This window comes from Vanellus vanellus (assembly GCF_965231255.1).
Source record: "Vanellus vanellus genome assembly, chromosome: 11".
In the NCBI taxonomy this organism is placed as follows: domain Eukaryota; kingdom Metazoa; phylum Chordata; class Aves; order Charadriiformes; family Charadriidae; genus Vanellus; species Vanellus vanellus.
Window position 1 is genome coordinate 2,589,595 of NC_138916.1, and position 16,670 is coordinate 2,606,264.

Sequence of the window (16,670 nt, forward strand, 5' to 3'; positions counted from 1 at the left end):
GTTCTACAGTTGGAGAGGGGAATCTCTCCCACTCAACAGGAAAAAAAAAAACCCAACTGACAACATGGCCTCGTTTTCCCATCAGTGATAGTGTACTATAGTCAAAAGTAGATAAAATACAACAGAAGTGAAAAGCATTGGCTTTAATAAGACCAGTGACTTATTAATGCATAGGAAAAGTGTCCAGGGTTGAAAACCGCTGGCAACTTGGAGGTTTCTTTGGCCGGGTAGAGTGGTGGAACAAAGAGACACTAAGATACTGTTGCCATGTGAACACATCATCAAAAAAAAAAAAAAAAAAGGACACTGGAAAAATACCATTATCAAAGATTCTACTATTTGTCTGTTTTGGTACCACACGTCTTTTATATACAATGGTAAGCATTGCTAATGGATTTTCAGTTAATCATAGCAAATAATGCATAAAACACCACAGTATAAAACATAAAGCCTGTGTGTGTTTGCATTTTTGAGGCCGTGGTCCCCGCCGGGTAGCGCCCCGCTGTACGCGGTCCCGCAGGCGCGAGGCAGCCTTGCTGGGCTCGGCTCCTCGGCAAATGCGTTCCCGTTGCTCAATGGTTCCTGCAATTTTAATTGTAGAAGTAATTTCAAGCTTAGTGGGCTTTATGTCCCGCTGGCCGCAGTTGTGCTTTCATGTAGGTGTTGCCCTAAATGTTCTCATGTATTCTCTTTTTCTGACAAATTCCCTCATATAGCAAAATCACACGCACAGTTCTGCAGTTTAAATTAACCTGCTGAAGTGCAATTTTGTACACAACTGTTGATACAATTTTGAATTTTCTCTGAAATACTAAATTTTGTTGTCTTTCTACGGTCACGTCAAGCAGATGTAGATCTGTGTCTCACACCAGGTAAACGGAGGTGCTGGTGGTTGTCGTTATGAAACCCAGGAGATTCGGGAAATGTATGTCCATTATATACGGCAGAAATTAGTTTAATGCCCTCTTCTTTCCATGTCTGTTTATTCACTTTCTCAGTTTTCCATCAAAGCACCTCTTAATAGAAGAATTAGGAGCCTGATGGATTTCTTTTAATTAGCTTTTCCGAGGGAAGGGAGTAATTCAGTTATTATAACTGATCTATTGAGACGAAGTACCAACTTCAGCATCGTGGCCATTTGTCCTGTAAGAACTTATTAGGGCCAGTTAACGTGTTTTTCTTAGATTGTGGTATCATGCGGGGAAATACTAGGAATAACAAGATGCTGTCCCTTCTGTCATAAATTTATGAATTAAGCATTTGAAGGATGACAATTTGATACGAGTAAAAACATGGGGCAGGGGGGGAAGGAGAGAAAGCAAAATTGTAAAGGACAGTTGTATAGCGTGGACTTACCCATTTTGTTATTTCATACGGATTACATTGCAACCAGTTACTGCTGTATTTTTTGAATACTACAAGGGGAAGTGTACAAAAGAAAATCAATCTTTTTTGACTCTGATTCTTGGAAGTATCACAGCGTCTTAATCCTGATCGGAGTTGAATCCTTTTGTTCCGAAGCAGGAGGAATGATATCATATACTAAAACTCAAATTTAGGAAAACAGTGTATTAGGTAAGTAAGAAAAATGTTTGAAAGTCTTGATTACCTTTCCAGAATCAGTTAAATGGCGATTTATGTGAAAAATATTACTTATTGAGTAAACATTTTTATCTGAATACCCCAAGTCAAAATTAAATATATCGGCACCTCCAAGGTATTACTTTCTTACAGTATACAGTGAAAATATTAAAGGTGTTCAGAGATCTGAATGTCCTAGGTCATGTTTTTTCTAATAGGTTTTTTGGCAAAGTAGTAATTTGCTTTTTTTAGTTGTAGTAGGTCTCTGTTGCTGAAATCCAAGATTCATTTACATTTAAAAGCTATAAAATCCACTCTGAAGTCCTTACAAAGAGGACTTTCTTTTCTTCTGCAATGGCATGTATTAAGCACTCTCGGGTGCCCCAGATTCCTCAATTCTCTCCATAACTGTTTCCTGTTGGCCTGGTCTATCTTGTTCTCCACTTGCTGCATTATCTATGTCCTCTGATGGTGCGTCTCCGTGAAAGCTTTCATTTCCATCAGGAGAACACTCATGAAATTTCCCACCCGTGTCTGCTCCTCACCCGTTGAATTATGTCTCAGAGTAGTCTTGGATCTCGATGTCTTTGGAATGAAACTGAACTGGAAGATGCCCTCCGGTCCCTGTCGGGTGTTCAGGGTAAGAGCTAGTGCAAAGCGAAACCTATAGAGTCCATACGACGTGGGTGCTGGGCTCTCGGAATCAGCTGGTTCACCCTCTGGTGCTTCTCCTGCTGCCTTCCGACGTAGACGGAGCCTCAACCAGGGTTCACAAATCCCTGACGCTCTCATTTGGCAGGCACTGTAGCTGTGACTCTCCGAGCAGTTAAATATGGCCAAGAATAGTCTAAATATGGCCACTAAGTAGTTCTTAAAGTGTTTATGCATCTTAATTTCGTACATTTTGTACTGCCTTCATGAGGTAGGTTGTAGCAGTGGCACACTCATTATACGTATGAGGGGGCCGAGGCACAGGGAATTGGAGTCGTCCCAGGTCATTCAGATAAGGGCAGCAAAGCTGAAGCAGATAACATTCCTACTCCGCTTTTCCTTTGTGTATTATATCCGATGGTATAATTGGAATGTTATTGCCCAAAGCAGGAGGGAGCCGTGAATATGCCAATAATGTGCCAGAGGAGGAAAAAGGAAATCTAAACCGGAGGGGCTGGACAACATGGAAAATATTTCTAATAATCAGCTGACAAATAGAGCATTTCAATGACTAGTTTTCAGGTGTGGCACGTTTGACAGAGTTGTTTTTAAAAGATCACATCAGCATCCTGAAATGATGATGACAGAATAGCCCCAAGGACACATGTTCAAACTGTTTGTTATCTCGCTGCAGTGAATTACGCCAATAGCAGCGGGGGTCGTTTTTCCTGCACGATTCAAAGCTGAGTACCCCATTGGTGTATCACACTGGTAGGCACTCACAGCTTTTGCCTCTTAGACTTTACCAGCCTAAAGTTGCTAAAATAAAAACATTGTGCTTTTGCCGGTGAAGAACTCGAGTTAAAGAAGTCGCTGATGGTTATTCGTTTGTTTGAGTCCCACTCCTTGTGGGTATTTGCGTGTTCCCCAGAACATTTTGATAAAATAGTTGCAGTAGGTGATGTCTGCTCAGAAGAAAACCCTGGAAAGAGCAGCTTGACAGAAGGGACTTGAGAAATTAGCAATCCAGATGTGTGTCCCGCGTCTTCGTCCTGCACAGCAAAACGAGCTGGGAACCTTTGGTTTGCACATCGTAGGTCTGTAGGGAGAGAGACAGGGTGGGAATCTTCCCTCGTGCTGGGCCAGTGGGATTTGGGCCAGGGTCGTCTTAGCTGAAGTCTTGGTGTTGCACCTGAGCAGCCCAAATGCACAACGCTTCGTGTTGGGATCCTGTATAAAGTATTAGGTAAAATTAGGTATAAAGTATATTAGGTAAAAATAATTTCTATTGGAAAGTTAAGAAAATCCTGCCTTCTCATTTTTCTGCTGCCCTCATCCTGCTGGTGGGTGCTGGGTGCCCTGCAGTGGCTGGGTTTCAGCAGTCCAACGTTCTCTGTATTTGTGTAGTACTTCAGACATCGTTCTGTTGCCCAGGTTACTACGTAAGCATTAGAAAAATTATTGTGCGAAGCAGAAAAAGGACTGCTTGACATATTTTGCTTTGTTTTTAACTTATTTTCGTTAGCTTTTAACTTCGTTAGATGCAGACAGATAAATGAACTGACTTTCCCTGGCTATTGATCCAGAATTGAAATTGTATTGTGACAGTTTTAATGTATCCTCTCAGCAACATTTATTTAACCTCAGTCTCCCCCTCTCTGCCCCTGCCTGCAGTGGAGCCGCGGTTTAAGGAGTGATTCATTTTCTGTCAGCTGTTTCGCTGAAGGGTTTCTTTCAGACGCTGTTGCAGACGATGTGCTGTATCTCGACTGTACAGCCTTTGTGCGATGCCAAAATGAGCAAGGACTTTTTCTTCATCCCTTAGAAAAACACAAGCTCAGAAAAACTGATATATCGGCAGCGGTTGAAAAGATAAATCTGTTGTGTATATGTCTGGCATGCAATGATGTCATCCTTTTTCCGTGTTCTTAGCATGTCACTTGCTGAATATGCATATTTTATATTTTCTTTTAATTTAGATTAATGTGAAGCTGTGTAGGAATAGGTCTGCGAAGAATATTCCAGAGTATAGTTACTTTTTAAAAAGTGATGAAATGCATGTTAGAAAGACGAGACTTGTTTTGCACGTTCCTTGTTACACCACGCTTAAAAGCTTGAAGTAATAAAGCCGTTCCCTTATTGGCATTAAAACTAATTTTGGTGTAATTACTCATTAACACAGCTCGGCACTGCTGAGCATTCTGCTCACACGGCTGCGTACAAATCAGTTTGTAATGGCACTCAAGGCATTTTTGAGGAAGAATGGGGAAAAAAGGAAGGGAAATAAGCTAGTCTCTTAAATACATTCCACAGCTATCGCCACTACCAAATTGCTGCCAAGCTGGTATTTAATTGCAGCTTTCAGGGAGGGCGTTCTCTTGCCTATTCATTGCTCACCTTACTCGTACCATTTACAAGTCCTCTGTGCTTTTATTTGGTTCACAGTTTACTTTTCTGACGCCGCTAGTTTTTTTTGTTGCGTTTGACCGATCTCCCTATAATGCTGTCAGAAGGAATGTTTCTGGGTTTGAGTCTTGCGCCAGGATAAAACTGGGTTTCTGTGAATCTGGGAAATCTTGGCAGCTCTCCCAGACTCTTCATCTTGGTGCCTGCAGGTTCTTCAAGCGCTGTGTGCAGATCACTTAAGTAAAAGATGGATCTTTTTCATTATATAGGAAGACAAATACATGAGTATGTGGGATGTGTTTTAAATTAAGCAGATGAATTTTAAAAATTTATCAGGAGTGTAATTTTTCTTAGAGAAATTTCAGCATTTTCTTTCAACTTGATTTTTTAAAAAATATATTTGTGTTACATTTTAACTAAATAGGATGATTTTTAAAGATCGGGAAAGTGTAGCTTTTGCGTCAAGAGCGTGTAATTTGAAGCAGATCGCCTGACAGTATTACCAAGACACATATGAGAAACCAACGTATGAACGGAAAGCGATGGGAGATGCGTGGTTCGCGTTTCGAGGGTGAACAGGTATCCCAGCTCGAAAAAGACAAGTGCGGTACTGCAGGACGGGAGGCTGAGGCTGTTCGGGAGGGGGGCGGTTGCTCTTTGTAAGAGTAGAAATTAATCTGCCGTCTTCCTTGAGTTCAAACGAACAGCCGAAATGGTGGTTATAGGGAATTTCTGTACTGAACTAGCAACTGCCCCTTGTGCTGGACATGAAGAGTCTTAACTTCCTTTTTAAAAACTGGAGGCGCTTCGTATGTTAAGTAGTTTAAATAAATGTGTGAAGCAATCAATCAAAGAGGTCACCGGAACGGTTCAGAAGATGCTGCTTCAGAAGGCATTTGGCTGATGCAGCTGTAAGACACAAGTTTGGTTTTATAACAGCTTCCCTCCAGATTATTCATCAAACTGTTTCATGGTTTTAAATAATATTAATGTAATTAGTTAATAGAAGGGTAGGAAATTAAAGCTCTTTGCAAGGGGAAAATATTCATTTGAAGTGTAAAGGGAACAGAAATTTGAAATGAAATGGAAGTCAATCAAGCAGGCGCTCCGGGAAAGATGCTGAAAGCGATGGGCGCCCAGGAGGGGTTTTGCCGAGTCCCGTACCTCGTTCCTGGCGGAAACAGGATGTGGAAGGAGTCAGGAGAGGTGCGGTGAGTAAGTCTTCAGTCCAAGGGAGCTATTGACACGGGCTCAAATTTAAACACGGGAGAAGACTGGCTGAGGTAACTGGGACCATAAATGTGATATTGAATTGGCGCTCTAATTGTCATTTAGGAGCAGAGATACGGTAGTTGGGAAGATCTCCTGACCCCAGTGCAGGGCTCCACATCTGTCGGTGCTGAACTCGGAGGTTCCCAGCAGCCCACTTCTCCAGCCTGGTGGGTCCCTCTCTCTGCCACTCTACCTACTGCTCCTCCCAGTCCGGTATAACCTGCAAACCTGCTACGCGTGATCTCTGTCCCTTCCTCCAGGTCGCTGATGGAGATGTGAAACCCTCTCTGTCCCAGCATCGAGCCCTGGGTAATGCCAGTCATTACCTGAGCTGCCAGTTAGACTTCACCCCGTTCACGCTGACGCTGGGCGCCTGCGGGGCCAGCCAGCTCGCCTCACGCCCCACCAGCCACCTGTCCGGTCCAGATTTGGCTTTCCTAATTCCACCTCTGCACGCCTGGGTGGTTGTTCTGTGTTTCGTGGGGTTAGCCATTTTGGTCTCGGGTTTTGCTTCCTTTACGCTTTCTGTGCTCAGGCTGGGCCAGGGGTGCCCTCTTCAGCCACGCTGCCTTCTTGCCGTGCCCACACCTTTTCTTGGGTGTAGGAAAAGGGATCATTCTGGGGTTGTGAGGAGTTTGTCCCTGCAGGTCACCCAGCTCTCCCGGGCTCTTGTTGCCCGCAAGGGCAGCTGTCCATGGGGTTGGACATGTCCTGTGACCTTCTTCTCCTGAAGTTCAGTGTCTTGATTACACCAAATGCCTTTCTCAGTTTCCTCAGGATCTTAAATTTGACCATCTTAAATTCTACCGTCTATCATAATTGCAGCTGAGCATGCCATTAACTATCAAATCTCTGAACAAATTTTCCTTATTATATATAAAAATATTATATTGCTTATAAGAAAGCTGGAGAGGGACTTTTTACAGGGGTATGTCGTGATAGGATGAGGGGGAATGGCTTCAAACTGAAAGAGGGGAGATTTAGATGGGATATGAGGAAGAAAATTTTCACTCTGAGGGTGGTGAGCCCCTGGCGCAGGTTGCCCAGAGAAGCTGTGGCTGCCCCATCCCTGGAGGTGTTCAAGGCCAGGTTGGATGGGGCTTGGAGCAACCTGGGCTGGGGGGAGGTGTCCCTGCCCAGGGCAGCAGGTTGGAACTAGATGATCTTCAAGGTCCCTTCCAACCCAAACCATTCCATGACTTACAAATAGCCAATCTAGGAGAGCATCTCTCCTGCCGGGTCATCCAGCACTGATGTTGAGAACTTATCCACAACACACTTTGGTGCTCACTGCTCTGAGAAATGGAGATGTTTCAGATTGCAGTAAGCTTATAGCAGGAACTGTAAGTGCTGATAACTTTATTTAGACCCTTTTGTGTCCCGAGACACCGCTGTTGCCCCTTGGTATCCTGTATTGTACCATCAAAGAAGGGCTGAAGCTGTGTCACGAGGAGTCTGCAATAACAAGGTTCGCCTTGGGGGCACAGGAGCCCTGTCTACGTCCAGAAGAAGAGCTAAAACGTGGTGCATTTCTGTAAGAAACCTAATTACGGGAGCATAAAAATAGTTTAGATTTTGCAATGAATGTGAAATTAATGGTGTAGTCTATTGATCAGAAGGGGGGTTCTGGAGAATACTTAATTATCAGCTGTGGTAGAGTGTGGAAAAGATAATTAAGAAGATATTCTTGAGTACTTGTCTTTCTGTGATCTGTAGTCTCAATGCCAAAATATGTTTGTTCCTGGCCCTGGGAGTCTTGCAGAGTCCTGTAAAGTAACAGATATTGAAGTAAAAAGTCTTGATTTTGGTATCAAAGGAAGAAGAAACATGTAATTTCAGTGTAATTACATTGGTGGCTGTATTTACAGCAGTACTTGTTGGGGGAGTGAAACTTTCCCAGTGGACAGGATGGGCAGCGCCTGCGAGGGGAGGTGAAACCTGGATGGGAGCTTCAGGCAGGGTGGAAGATGGGATGGAGCGGTAACGGGCTCACCGGCACGCGGGAGGGGAGGGAGGACATTGCCAACGGCCCCGTGGAGCTGCGCCTCGTTTGTGGTGGTCGTTCCTCTCAAGAAATACACCCTTGGCTTTGTGGTGTTGTGTACGGTGCTGTTTCACATGAAAGAGCGAAACGTTTCCTGGTTTGCCCACATACTTTTATTACATTGTGCAAATCTGATAAAAGCAAATATTTTGCGCTTCCACCATTGTCAGTAGTTGTCAGGGAAATAATAATGAAAAAAAATGAGAGTTGTGCAAGTTCAAGTCCTGCGTGTGAGACGATGCTTTGGTTGACAAGGTTTCTTTAGAGTTTAAAATTGGGTTGTTGCTGGTGGTAGGTGATCTCAGTGCAGCTGAGACGTCCTCAGTGTGTCTGCCTGAAGGTTTGGCTGTTCAGAGAACGTTTCCTGGGTTGGTCGGGCTTTTTGCGTGCGATTTTCTCCTTGTCTATCGAGGTACAAGTCCACATATTCGCATAGTACATTGGGTGGAGAGGCTGCAGCTCTCATCAAAAGCTGTACGAGTCCTGAACTCTTTCTGGGGAAAATCTGAGCCATTTTAGTTAGTTTCCCTAATTAATAAGTGAATAAAGGTATTTGGCCACATAGATTCCCGTGTGGAACACGTCATCAGGTGTCTTAAGCTGGGGTAAATAGTAAAGAATCCAGAAAAAAAAAAAAATCAGGGTATCCTCAGCTTTAGGGTTTTGTTACTAATTGTGTTTCCTGTAATACTCTGTGGTAATTGGGGTCCAGCTGCTCAGAATATTCCGGTTAGATTTACTGGATGGATTGCTTTAATAGGATTTGGAGAACAGCTATTTGTATGTTACAGCTTGTGCTGTTAACTTGCCAACCTTTTAATGCAATAATCCCGGAGATTTAGCCTCGCTTTAAAGTAGTAATACAGGGAGACGTACATGACTTAGCACAAAAAAGTTTGTAAAGTCTTCGTATAATACGAAGCAAGAGTTGTTTGTGCTTGTTCGTATCTTTGGAAAATGATGTAAAGTATGTTATGAGAGGGAGGAAGAGCACTGATGGGAAGAAAGCAGCGATCTTAGTGAAAGTTAGGAAAAAGTCTCTATTTCCACTGCCCTGCCAAGTTGGTCACCACATCTGACCACCGGCGGGAGTAGAACCCAACCGGCTCAGAAAGCGGTTACTGTGGGAACTGACCTCGGTCTTTAATTGCACTACCTGGATGAGTTTACACTTCTTAAATGAATTTTGTGTATTCAGTCTGTCTTTTTTATTTATGATTGAGAATAGTATAAATTAATTCTGCATGTTAATGAAATAAAGTAGAAAATTGGGTCCAGATGTATTTTTGAATAAATCATACAAGTTGGGTTTTTTTATTGGTAAACATTTGGTATTAGATCTGGTTTACAAAGAAATGAAAATATTGTTTGCTGCTGGTATGTCCTCTTACAAGGTCATATTTTATCCTCAGTTTTCACCCTTCCCTTTCCCTTGCCACTTCCATTACAATGGAGATTTGGTCTGCTTGCTCGACAGTGATGTGTCCTTTAATATTTCCCATTAGTTTTCAGTAGTTACCTTGGCCTGCATGTCAGCCTTCAGTTTAATGGCCTTTTTTGTGTGTGTTCATTTTCTTTTGTTTCCCATCGTGGTTTTGTTTATTTCTTTTGTGTTTTTTTTCTGTTTTCTTTTTTTAAACCGTGGTGATGTTTGCCCTTCATATTCCCCAATGTTTGCACATGACAAGATGTTGCCATCCCAACATTACCTCCCACTTCACTGACCAGTGCCACTAATGACCATCTAGCACCAGCTACAACAGGACCATTGCCTTCAGCCCCGCGGGACGTCGTGGCCACCCTCGTCTCCACTCGCTTCATCAGACTGACGTGGCGGACGCCCGTATCAGACCCTCAAGGAGACAACCTCACCTATTCCATCTTCTACACCAAGGAAGGTATAAACAGGTAAAGATCTCGATGTGTAAAATGGGCCGTGCTCTTTCGTGACTCTCCTTCACGCTAGACGTGCTTAGAAGCACTATAAACATGACATCTTCAATGCTCAAAGCTGTACAGGCTGCAGAGTCCCAGGGGTGGTGTTCCTTTCCCTCCTGCACCCTCACGAGAAGTGCATTTTTATATGCCTCATTGCTGCACATACATATTCTTACGGGCAACGCTTGTGCGTGGCTTCGGTTGACTGCAGCCGGTTGCTACCTGCTTTTAGCAGACCGCTTAGAAACTAAGAGCGAGCATAGGCTGTAACACCTCTTCAGGAACACTGACGCTGCTGTAAGTGCCATCCACAGCGGGCACGGAAACATCCTCCAGATAATCCGTGAGCTGTTGAGAGCGAGCAGTCCCTTCAGGCTTTAAAACCCCGTCAATGTAGTCTGATCCTGGAGAGAACCGTGACGTAGGTGTTGGTTAAATGTTGTGATAGGTGTTATTTAAATATTGCTTCTCTCCTAGGAATTCCTGCAGATAGAAATTTCATGAACGTGAAGCATTCACGAAATGTGATTGTGAAGAATTCATGAGTTTTTGACCTATTATCCCAATGGTTCAGTTCAACCTTCCCCTGTTGCTTACTGATGGGATCTACCGCTCAGGATTACAGTTGCAAATTGTTGTGATAAGTTTGAAGAAGTTGGAGCTAACAGTCATTTTGAGCAACGCTTAATTAATTGCAAATTAGCTTGCTTATCAGATTTATTACTCAAGAGAAAATGATCTGTGCTTACTGACTAGAGCACGAGACTCAAAGTTACGAAAGTCATCTGAAGAGAATATAAAATGCACCGCTACTTATGGTGAGCTGCCACTCTGTCGTAGTTCTGTGCCTAGACAGCTTGTCCAGGATCATGACGATTAATTGAGGCAATTAGTAAAATTTTCTTTGCCTCACAAATGTTGTTTTCCTGCTACTTCCTTACTTTGGTAATATCCATTCTTATTGGAGATATTTAGAGTGAGACACGGCTTCATGCCTCTCCCTGGACCGCTTTTGAGGAAACCAAACGCATCCTCTTCCACTACGTACAAGACTATAGAAATCTCAAAAATATTCCTTTTGGGCCAAAAGCGCGTGCCTACAAAGGGTATCTCATAATTTGTGGTGAATAAATAAGGAAATTATAGGACAATCTGCAGGAACGGCTGAAGCCGGTGCTTATATGTAAGCAGGTGGTTTCGGTGGCTTCAGTGAGATCTTTGTTTGCTTAAATGTCCTTCTGGAGCAGGGTTCAAAGTAGGCTCCGAAAGCCTTTTATTAGCACATAGGCACTGTTTTCTCAACTTCACCACTCCTTTGCTTTTTGGAAGTTTTTTTTGTTAGGCCTCGTAACAAAATATGCATAATTCTAACGTGTGCAGTCAGTGGCACCCATTGCACAGGCAGGTATGAAAATACTGTGCAGTCCTGCCATTGCACCTGAATTGAGAGAACGAGAGCAATAACATTTAAAAAAAAAAAAAAAAAAAAAAGGAAAGAAAAGAGTTCTCTTTACCATTGTGAGGTTACGTGGTGCTTTTTGACCAGTTGGTTGGGCCTTGCGGCAACCTTGCTTGGTTGGTGAATAAAGAACTAGATGAGTGTGTCACACACAACTGAGCACTCAGAAATCAGAAAATTTTGAAGTCAAGCTTGGATGCGCAACCCTCCTTTTTTCCTCAGCGTTGTAAAGCACTGCTTAAATGATCGCTTTGCAGTCCTTGAATTATGCATGATGGTGTAGCTTTGCTGCGGTTTTAAGTATATATATACCATCTCCTCATACTATTATGTTTTTGCCTACATGTACCATTTTCATTGCATGCGTTACTGGATCCTTTTAGTAACATAAGCGTTGTCTCTTCCTCGCTTGTATTTGAGCAGTGATCAAACTAGATACTTGATTTATTTACCTTTTAAATCAGGCTTGTGAAAAATGAAAAAAAATCCATATAACATGGCATGGCTTAGCTCGTTGTTCTGACATCTCTAAGCCATCTTTAAGGGGCTGTAGAGAGTTATCTTCATATTGGGAATTGTAGGAGCGCTGAAATCTCTCTGCAGTGTACAAGGTGTGCGGTTCCTCAGCTATCAGCTGCCTCAGCCACCGCTGATTTACATTCCGTTTATTTTTCTCTGTTCCGTGAAAGGAGACGCACATAGAAACACGGTAAGGTGTTCCCTGACTTTGCCCTTTGAAGGTATTTTAGAGGGTTGCAAGATGCCTGGGACATGATTTTCCCACCGGTAATCACGGCTCACTCCTGCAAAAGGCTCTTCCTGCACCCAGTGCCTTCCCTTTGTGCCACCAGCAGCTCCAGCTGCCCTCTGCCCCCACCCCAGAGAAGAATTCTGTATTTCACCTTTTGCACCCAGTGTCTGCCTGCAGAAAAACGTTGGCCCCTAAGTTGAAAGTTACAGAAGATTTGTAAGCAGCCGCAAACAAGGAATTACAGCAAAAAGGAATTACAGCTGCCAAGGTTGTAGGAAATTTTTCACTTCTGGAATGATGAAAGCTGGTTCTGATAGTTTGTAGTGTCTGCTGAGGAAGAGTGAGTGAAGATGAAGATCTGTAGGGCTTGGAGGTTACTCTTCAACAGAGAAATGGAACCTACCCATGGAAGAGCAGTGTTTCAAAGCATGGAAACAAGCTCGTTTCTGCTTGTTTCGCTGACTACAGAACGTCACCAGCTGGTGGCACGTCTTCATGTTGGCTTGATGGTGTCAGAGAGGCTTCCGTTGAGGGAATTACGGGCGAATGAAGTGGGTGTCTCATGGCTTTATGGGCACACCTCTAGAAGAACTCAAGTATGTGATCAGATAAAAATGACTTTCTTCCTTATAGATTGTGTAGTTACATGGTTATTTCACCCTTGCATTAGGTATTCCAAATTTAAGGCAGTTCCCCTGAAAAGGGTATGAAAATTCAAGGGGGGGGGGGGCAAAGGGAGGTTTAATTCTGTGAAACTTCAGACAAGCACTCAGGCACAACTCCAAACTTTCGGGATCTGGACAAAAAGAAAAGAAACAGCTAGCACGTTGCTGGTAGAAGATGGTAAATCGCACGGCATGAGATATTCAAATAGTACACCCAGAGTTCAACGTAGTGCCCTTTAAACGCAGAAAATGGAGTTTAATTGTGTGTAATCAGACTGTCAGAATGTCTCTCTGGCGCAGGCGATCCTCGCTCCTTAATACTGCCCAAAAGGTTGTTGTTTGTTTTAAGTGTAACTTTAACCTTCACATTTCCAAATTAACGCTTGTTTCTGGTTTTGAACCGTAGGCTTTCTCCCTTAGGTACTTGATAACTATTTTAAACCTTAACTCTGGTTTACAAAGCCCTTTAACGGGGGAATAAACGGCAACGAGTTGGAACAGTCATAATGTTGTGTAGGGTCGTAGAATTGTTCGTATAGACCGTCTGTTTGGTTCCCTGTCGTGCCTGCCTGAACACATCGGATCTCCTAAACAGTGCTCCGGGCTCCCTAAGAAAGGGCATAAATGAGAGTCTCGTATAGCGCTTAATTAGATTAATCTCAACATACTTTTAGTGTACTGTTGTGAGGGAAGGACACAGTTCCTAGTTATTACTGAAAATTGCAATACTTTGACATGTCTATTTATTTTTTGATAAACGTTGTCTTTCCGTTAAAATTGATTATTTTTTTTTTTTTTTGTAATTTCAAATAATAACCTTGGATTGCTGGGGTGCATTTTGCCTAGATAAATTCAGTGAGTGCATTTACACTTGAGGCAGAAAACACAATATATTTTGCATGTCGGTGGGAGAGAATTGTTATTCCACAGCTGTGAATCGGTTGGCACTTACAATGGTGGTATTTGAACACCCAGAGTATCTAAGGCACAACTTAAAGGAAACTATCCATTTCAAAATGCTTTTTCCAGCAAACGTTTTGCACTAGCTAAAACTGGAAAAGTTAGCGAGGGAAAATATTTATCTTTTTCCCTGCCCCCCAGCTTTCATTCTGTGGGGGGTATGATATTTCTTTAGTGTGTGTCTCACTTCTCTGTCAGCTTCGTTCTTGCCAAAAATACTTGATAAGCGTTAGAAGAAGAAAAATCTTTTGTAAACATTTTTTGATTCAAATATGCAATAATGATGCTCCTCATTTAACGACGGAAATTAAAAAAAAAATCTGAAATAAATTAAGCTGCTTATGCAAGGCCCTTTTAGCTCAACTTTCATGAAGGAGAACGTTCTAGAAAATGTGTTTCAATAGGTCTTTATTTACAGTAAGGGTATTGTTTCCCTCTGTATAAATACAGTGTAATAGTGCAGAAATCAACAGGGATTTCAAAATGTTTTCAACCAGGTTATGCTAAATCAACCGTACCAGTTGCTTTAAAAAGAAATCAATTAAAAATGGGATTTTTGGCATCGTATTTCTGTGGTGTAAACTAACGCATAATAGCTGGAAGGTAGGAAAGAGGAGATTGGAATAATTTTGCCTAGGCTTCTGCATTAAAAATGATTTAATAGCAGCTAATCATGGGGCTGAGAATCGTCTGCCCTCTGCTGTAGAGCCAAACAAGGTCGAGCAGACAAAAGGGAGAGAGTTGTATTCAAAGCAGTCACATTTTCCCTTGATTTTCTCAGTGGGGAAGTTTTTGATGTCTTCTGTTGTAACACTGCTTTTATTGCGGTTTTCAGGGAGCAGAGCGCTCCTCCGAAGGCAGCGCGGAGGTGCCGCTGCCCACACGGAGCTCTCTGACGAAGGCTCCGCGTGAGAACAGCAGTGGCTTGGAAAGAAAAGCTGCAGTTAGTCAATGATTAATCTTTTAATCTTCCCCTCAATCCGGAGCTTGACAAGAACCGATGGAGTTTCCTGGAGGTGCGCACCCTCACGCCGGGCGGGGGATGCCCCTCTCCTGCCCGGCTCCCGGTGCGAGAGGGAACGGTGTCAGCTCTGCTCCGCCGTGTGCCGGCGCTGCCGTGTGCAGACTCCACTACTTGTGTGGCAATAGCATAAATGCCTCAGCTGTGCGCCTGGGCGGAGGCGAGTCCGAGCCCCTGGGTGTTTTTGAAAAATCTAAATATTAGGGAGGAACTAAGTGAAGTTTGGAGGTAGAAGAATACGTTCAAACAGCTGCTTTGAAAAAGACACAAAAAGCAGCCCCACAGTATTAACAGAAATGCCTTAAATCTGGCCAGACTCTGTGTATGCTGCTTAAATATTTTTTTCTTCTGGCTTCAGAGTAGTAGGATAAACTGTCACTATGAATTATCTCATGCTGTTATGAGACTAGCAAAGAAACTGCTTAGAATTTTGTGATGTCGAGTATAATTTATTCTTTTACTTCAGTGCATTTTTTATTTTTTTTTTTCAAAGAGAAGTTACAAAATTAGAAGCTGTTTGTCCCCAGCAATTTTGGCATGTTATTGTTTTATTCTGTAGTCAGCGCAGTATAAATAACCACACCATTAACACATTAGATACATTCAAACAGGATACATCTTAGTAGCACTATTCCTTTTATTTCCCCCCCAAAACCCCCTTTACTAATCAATGATTGTTTCTGTGCCCGACCCTTTCGTTTCCTAAAGGGAACGCGTTGAAAATACCAGTCGTCCTGGAGAGACACAAGTGACGATCCAGAACCTGATGCCAGAAACCGTTTATGTCTTTCGAGTTGTGGCTCAGAACAAGCACGGTCCTGGTGAGAGCTCCGTACCGTTGAAGGTGGCAACTCAGCCTGAGGGTAAGCTCTAAATATTTCGAGTCTTCTTGACTTTACGATCGATTTCTCTTTGTTTTCCCCATTCCTGAACTCTCCCAGAATAAGTGGATACTCTTAAAAGTTGCTCTTGCAGACCGTGGTTTCAAAATGATTTTCCAAGTTACAAGTGGTGTTCCTCAGGGGTCGGTACTGGGACCGGTGCTGTTCAGCATCTTTGTTGGTGACGTGGACAGCGGGATGTAGTGCACCCTCAGCAAGTGTGCCGATGATACCAAGCTGTGTGGCGAGGTAGACACGCTGGAGGGGAGGGATGCCCTCCAGAGGGACCTGGACAGGCTGGAGAGGTGGGCCCATGCCAACCTCATGAAATTCACCAAGACCAAGTGCAAGGTCCTACATCTGGGTCGGGACAATCCCAAGCACAAATCCAGGCTGGGCAGGGAATGGCTGGAGAGCAGCCCTGAGGAGAAGGACCTCAGGGTGCTGATTGATGAGAAGCTCAACATGAGCCGGCAATGTGCGATCGCAGCCCAGAAGGCCAACCGTATCCTGGGCTGCATCACAAGTGTGACCAGCAGGGTGATGGGGGGGATTCTGCCCCTCTGCTCTGCTCTGGTGAGACCCCACCTGGAGTGCTGTGTCCAGCTCTGGAGCCCCCAACATACAAAGACATGGACCTGTTGGAGCGGGTCCAGAGGAGGGCCACGAGGATGATCCGAGGGCTGGAGCACCTCTGCTGTGAGGACAGGCTGAGAGAGTTGGGGTTGTCCAGCCTGGAGAAGAGAAGGCTCTGGGGAGACCTTACTGTGGCCTTCCAGTACCTAAAGGGGCTACAGGAGAGCAGGGGAAGGACTTTTTGCAAGGGCGTGGAGTGATAGGATGAGGGGGAATGGCTTTAAACTAAAAGAACGGAGATTTAGATGAGATATTAGGAAGAAATTTTTCACTCTGAGGGTAGTAAGACACTGGCGCAGGTTGCCCAGAGAAGCTGTGGCTGCCCCATCCCTGGAGGTGTTCAAGGCCAGGTTGGACGGGGCTTGGAGCAACCTGGGCTGGTGGGAGGTGTCCCTGCCCAGGGCA

General features: G+C 43.7%; 1 protein-coding gene across 1 annotated transcript in view; it reads left to right on the top strand.

Annotated features, from left to right (window-relative positions):
* Positions 1–16,670, top strand: part of NEO1 (neogenin 1) — a gene marked incomplete at its 5' end in the record, with an annotated part of 208,406 nt that overhangs the window by 146,435 nt on the left and 45,301 nt on the right. The window contains 2 exons of the mRNA XM_082488803.1: positions 9,643–9,862; positions 15,457–15,611. Of these exons, the coding sequence (XP_082344929.1) occupies positions 9,643–9,862; positions 15,457–15,611 (375 nt within the window). The remainder of the gene's footprint in view (positions 1–9,642; positions 9,863–15,456; positions 15,612–16,670) is intronic.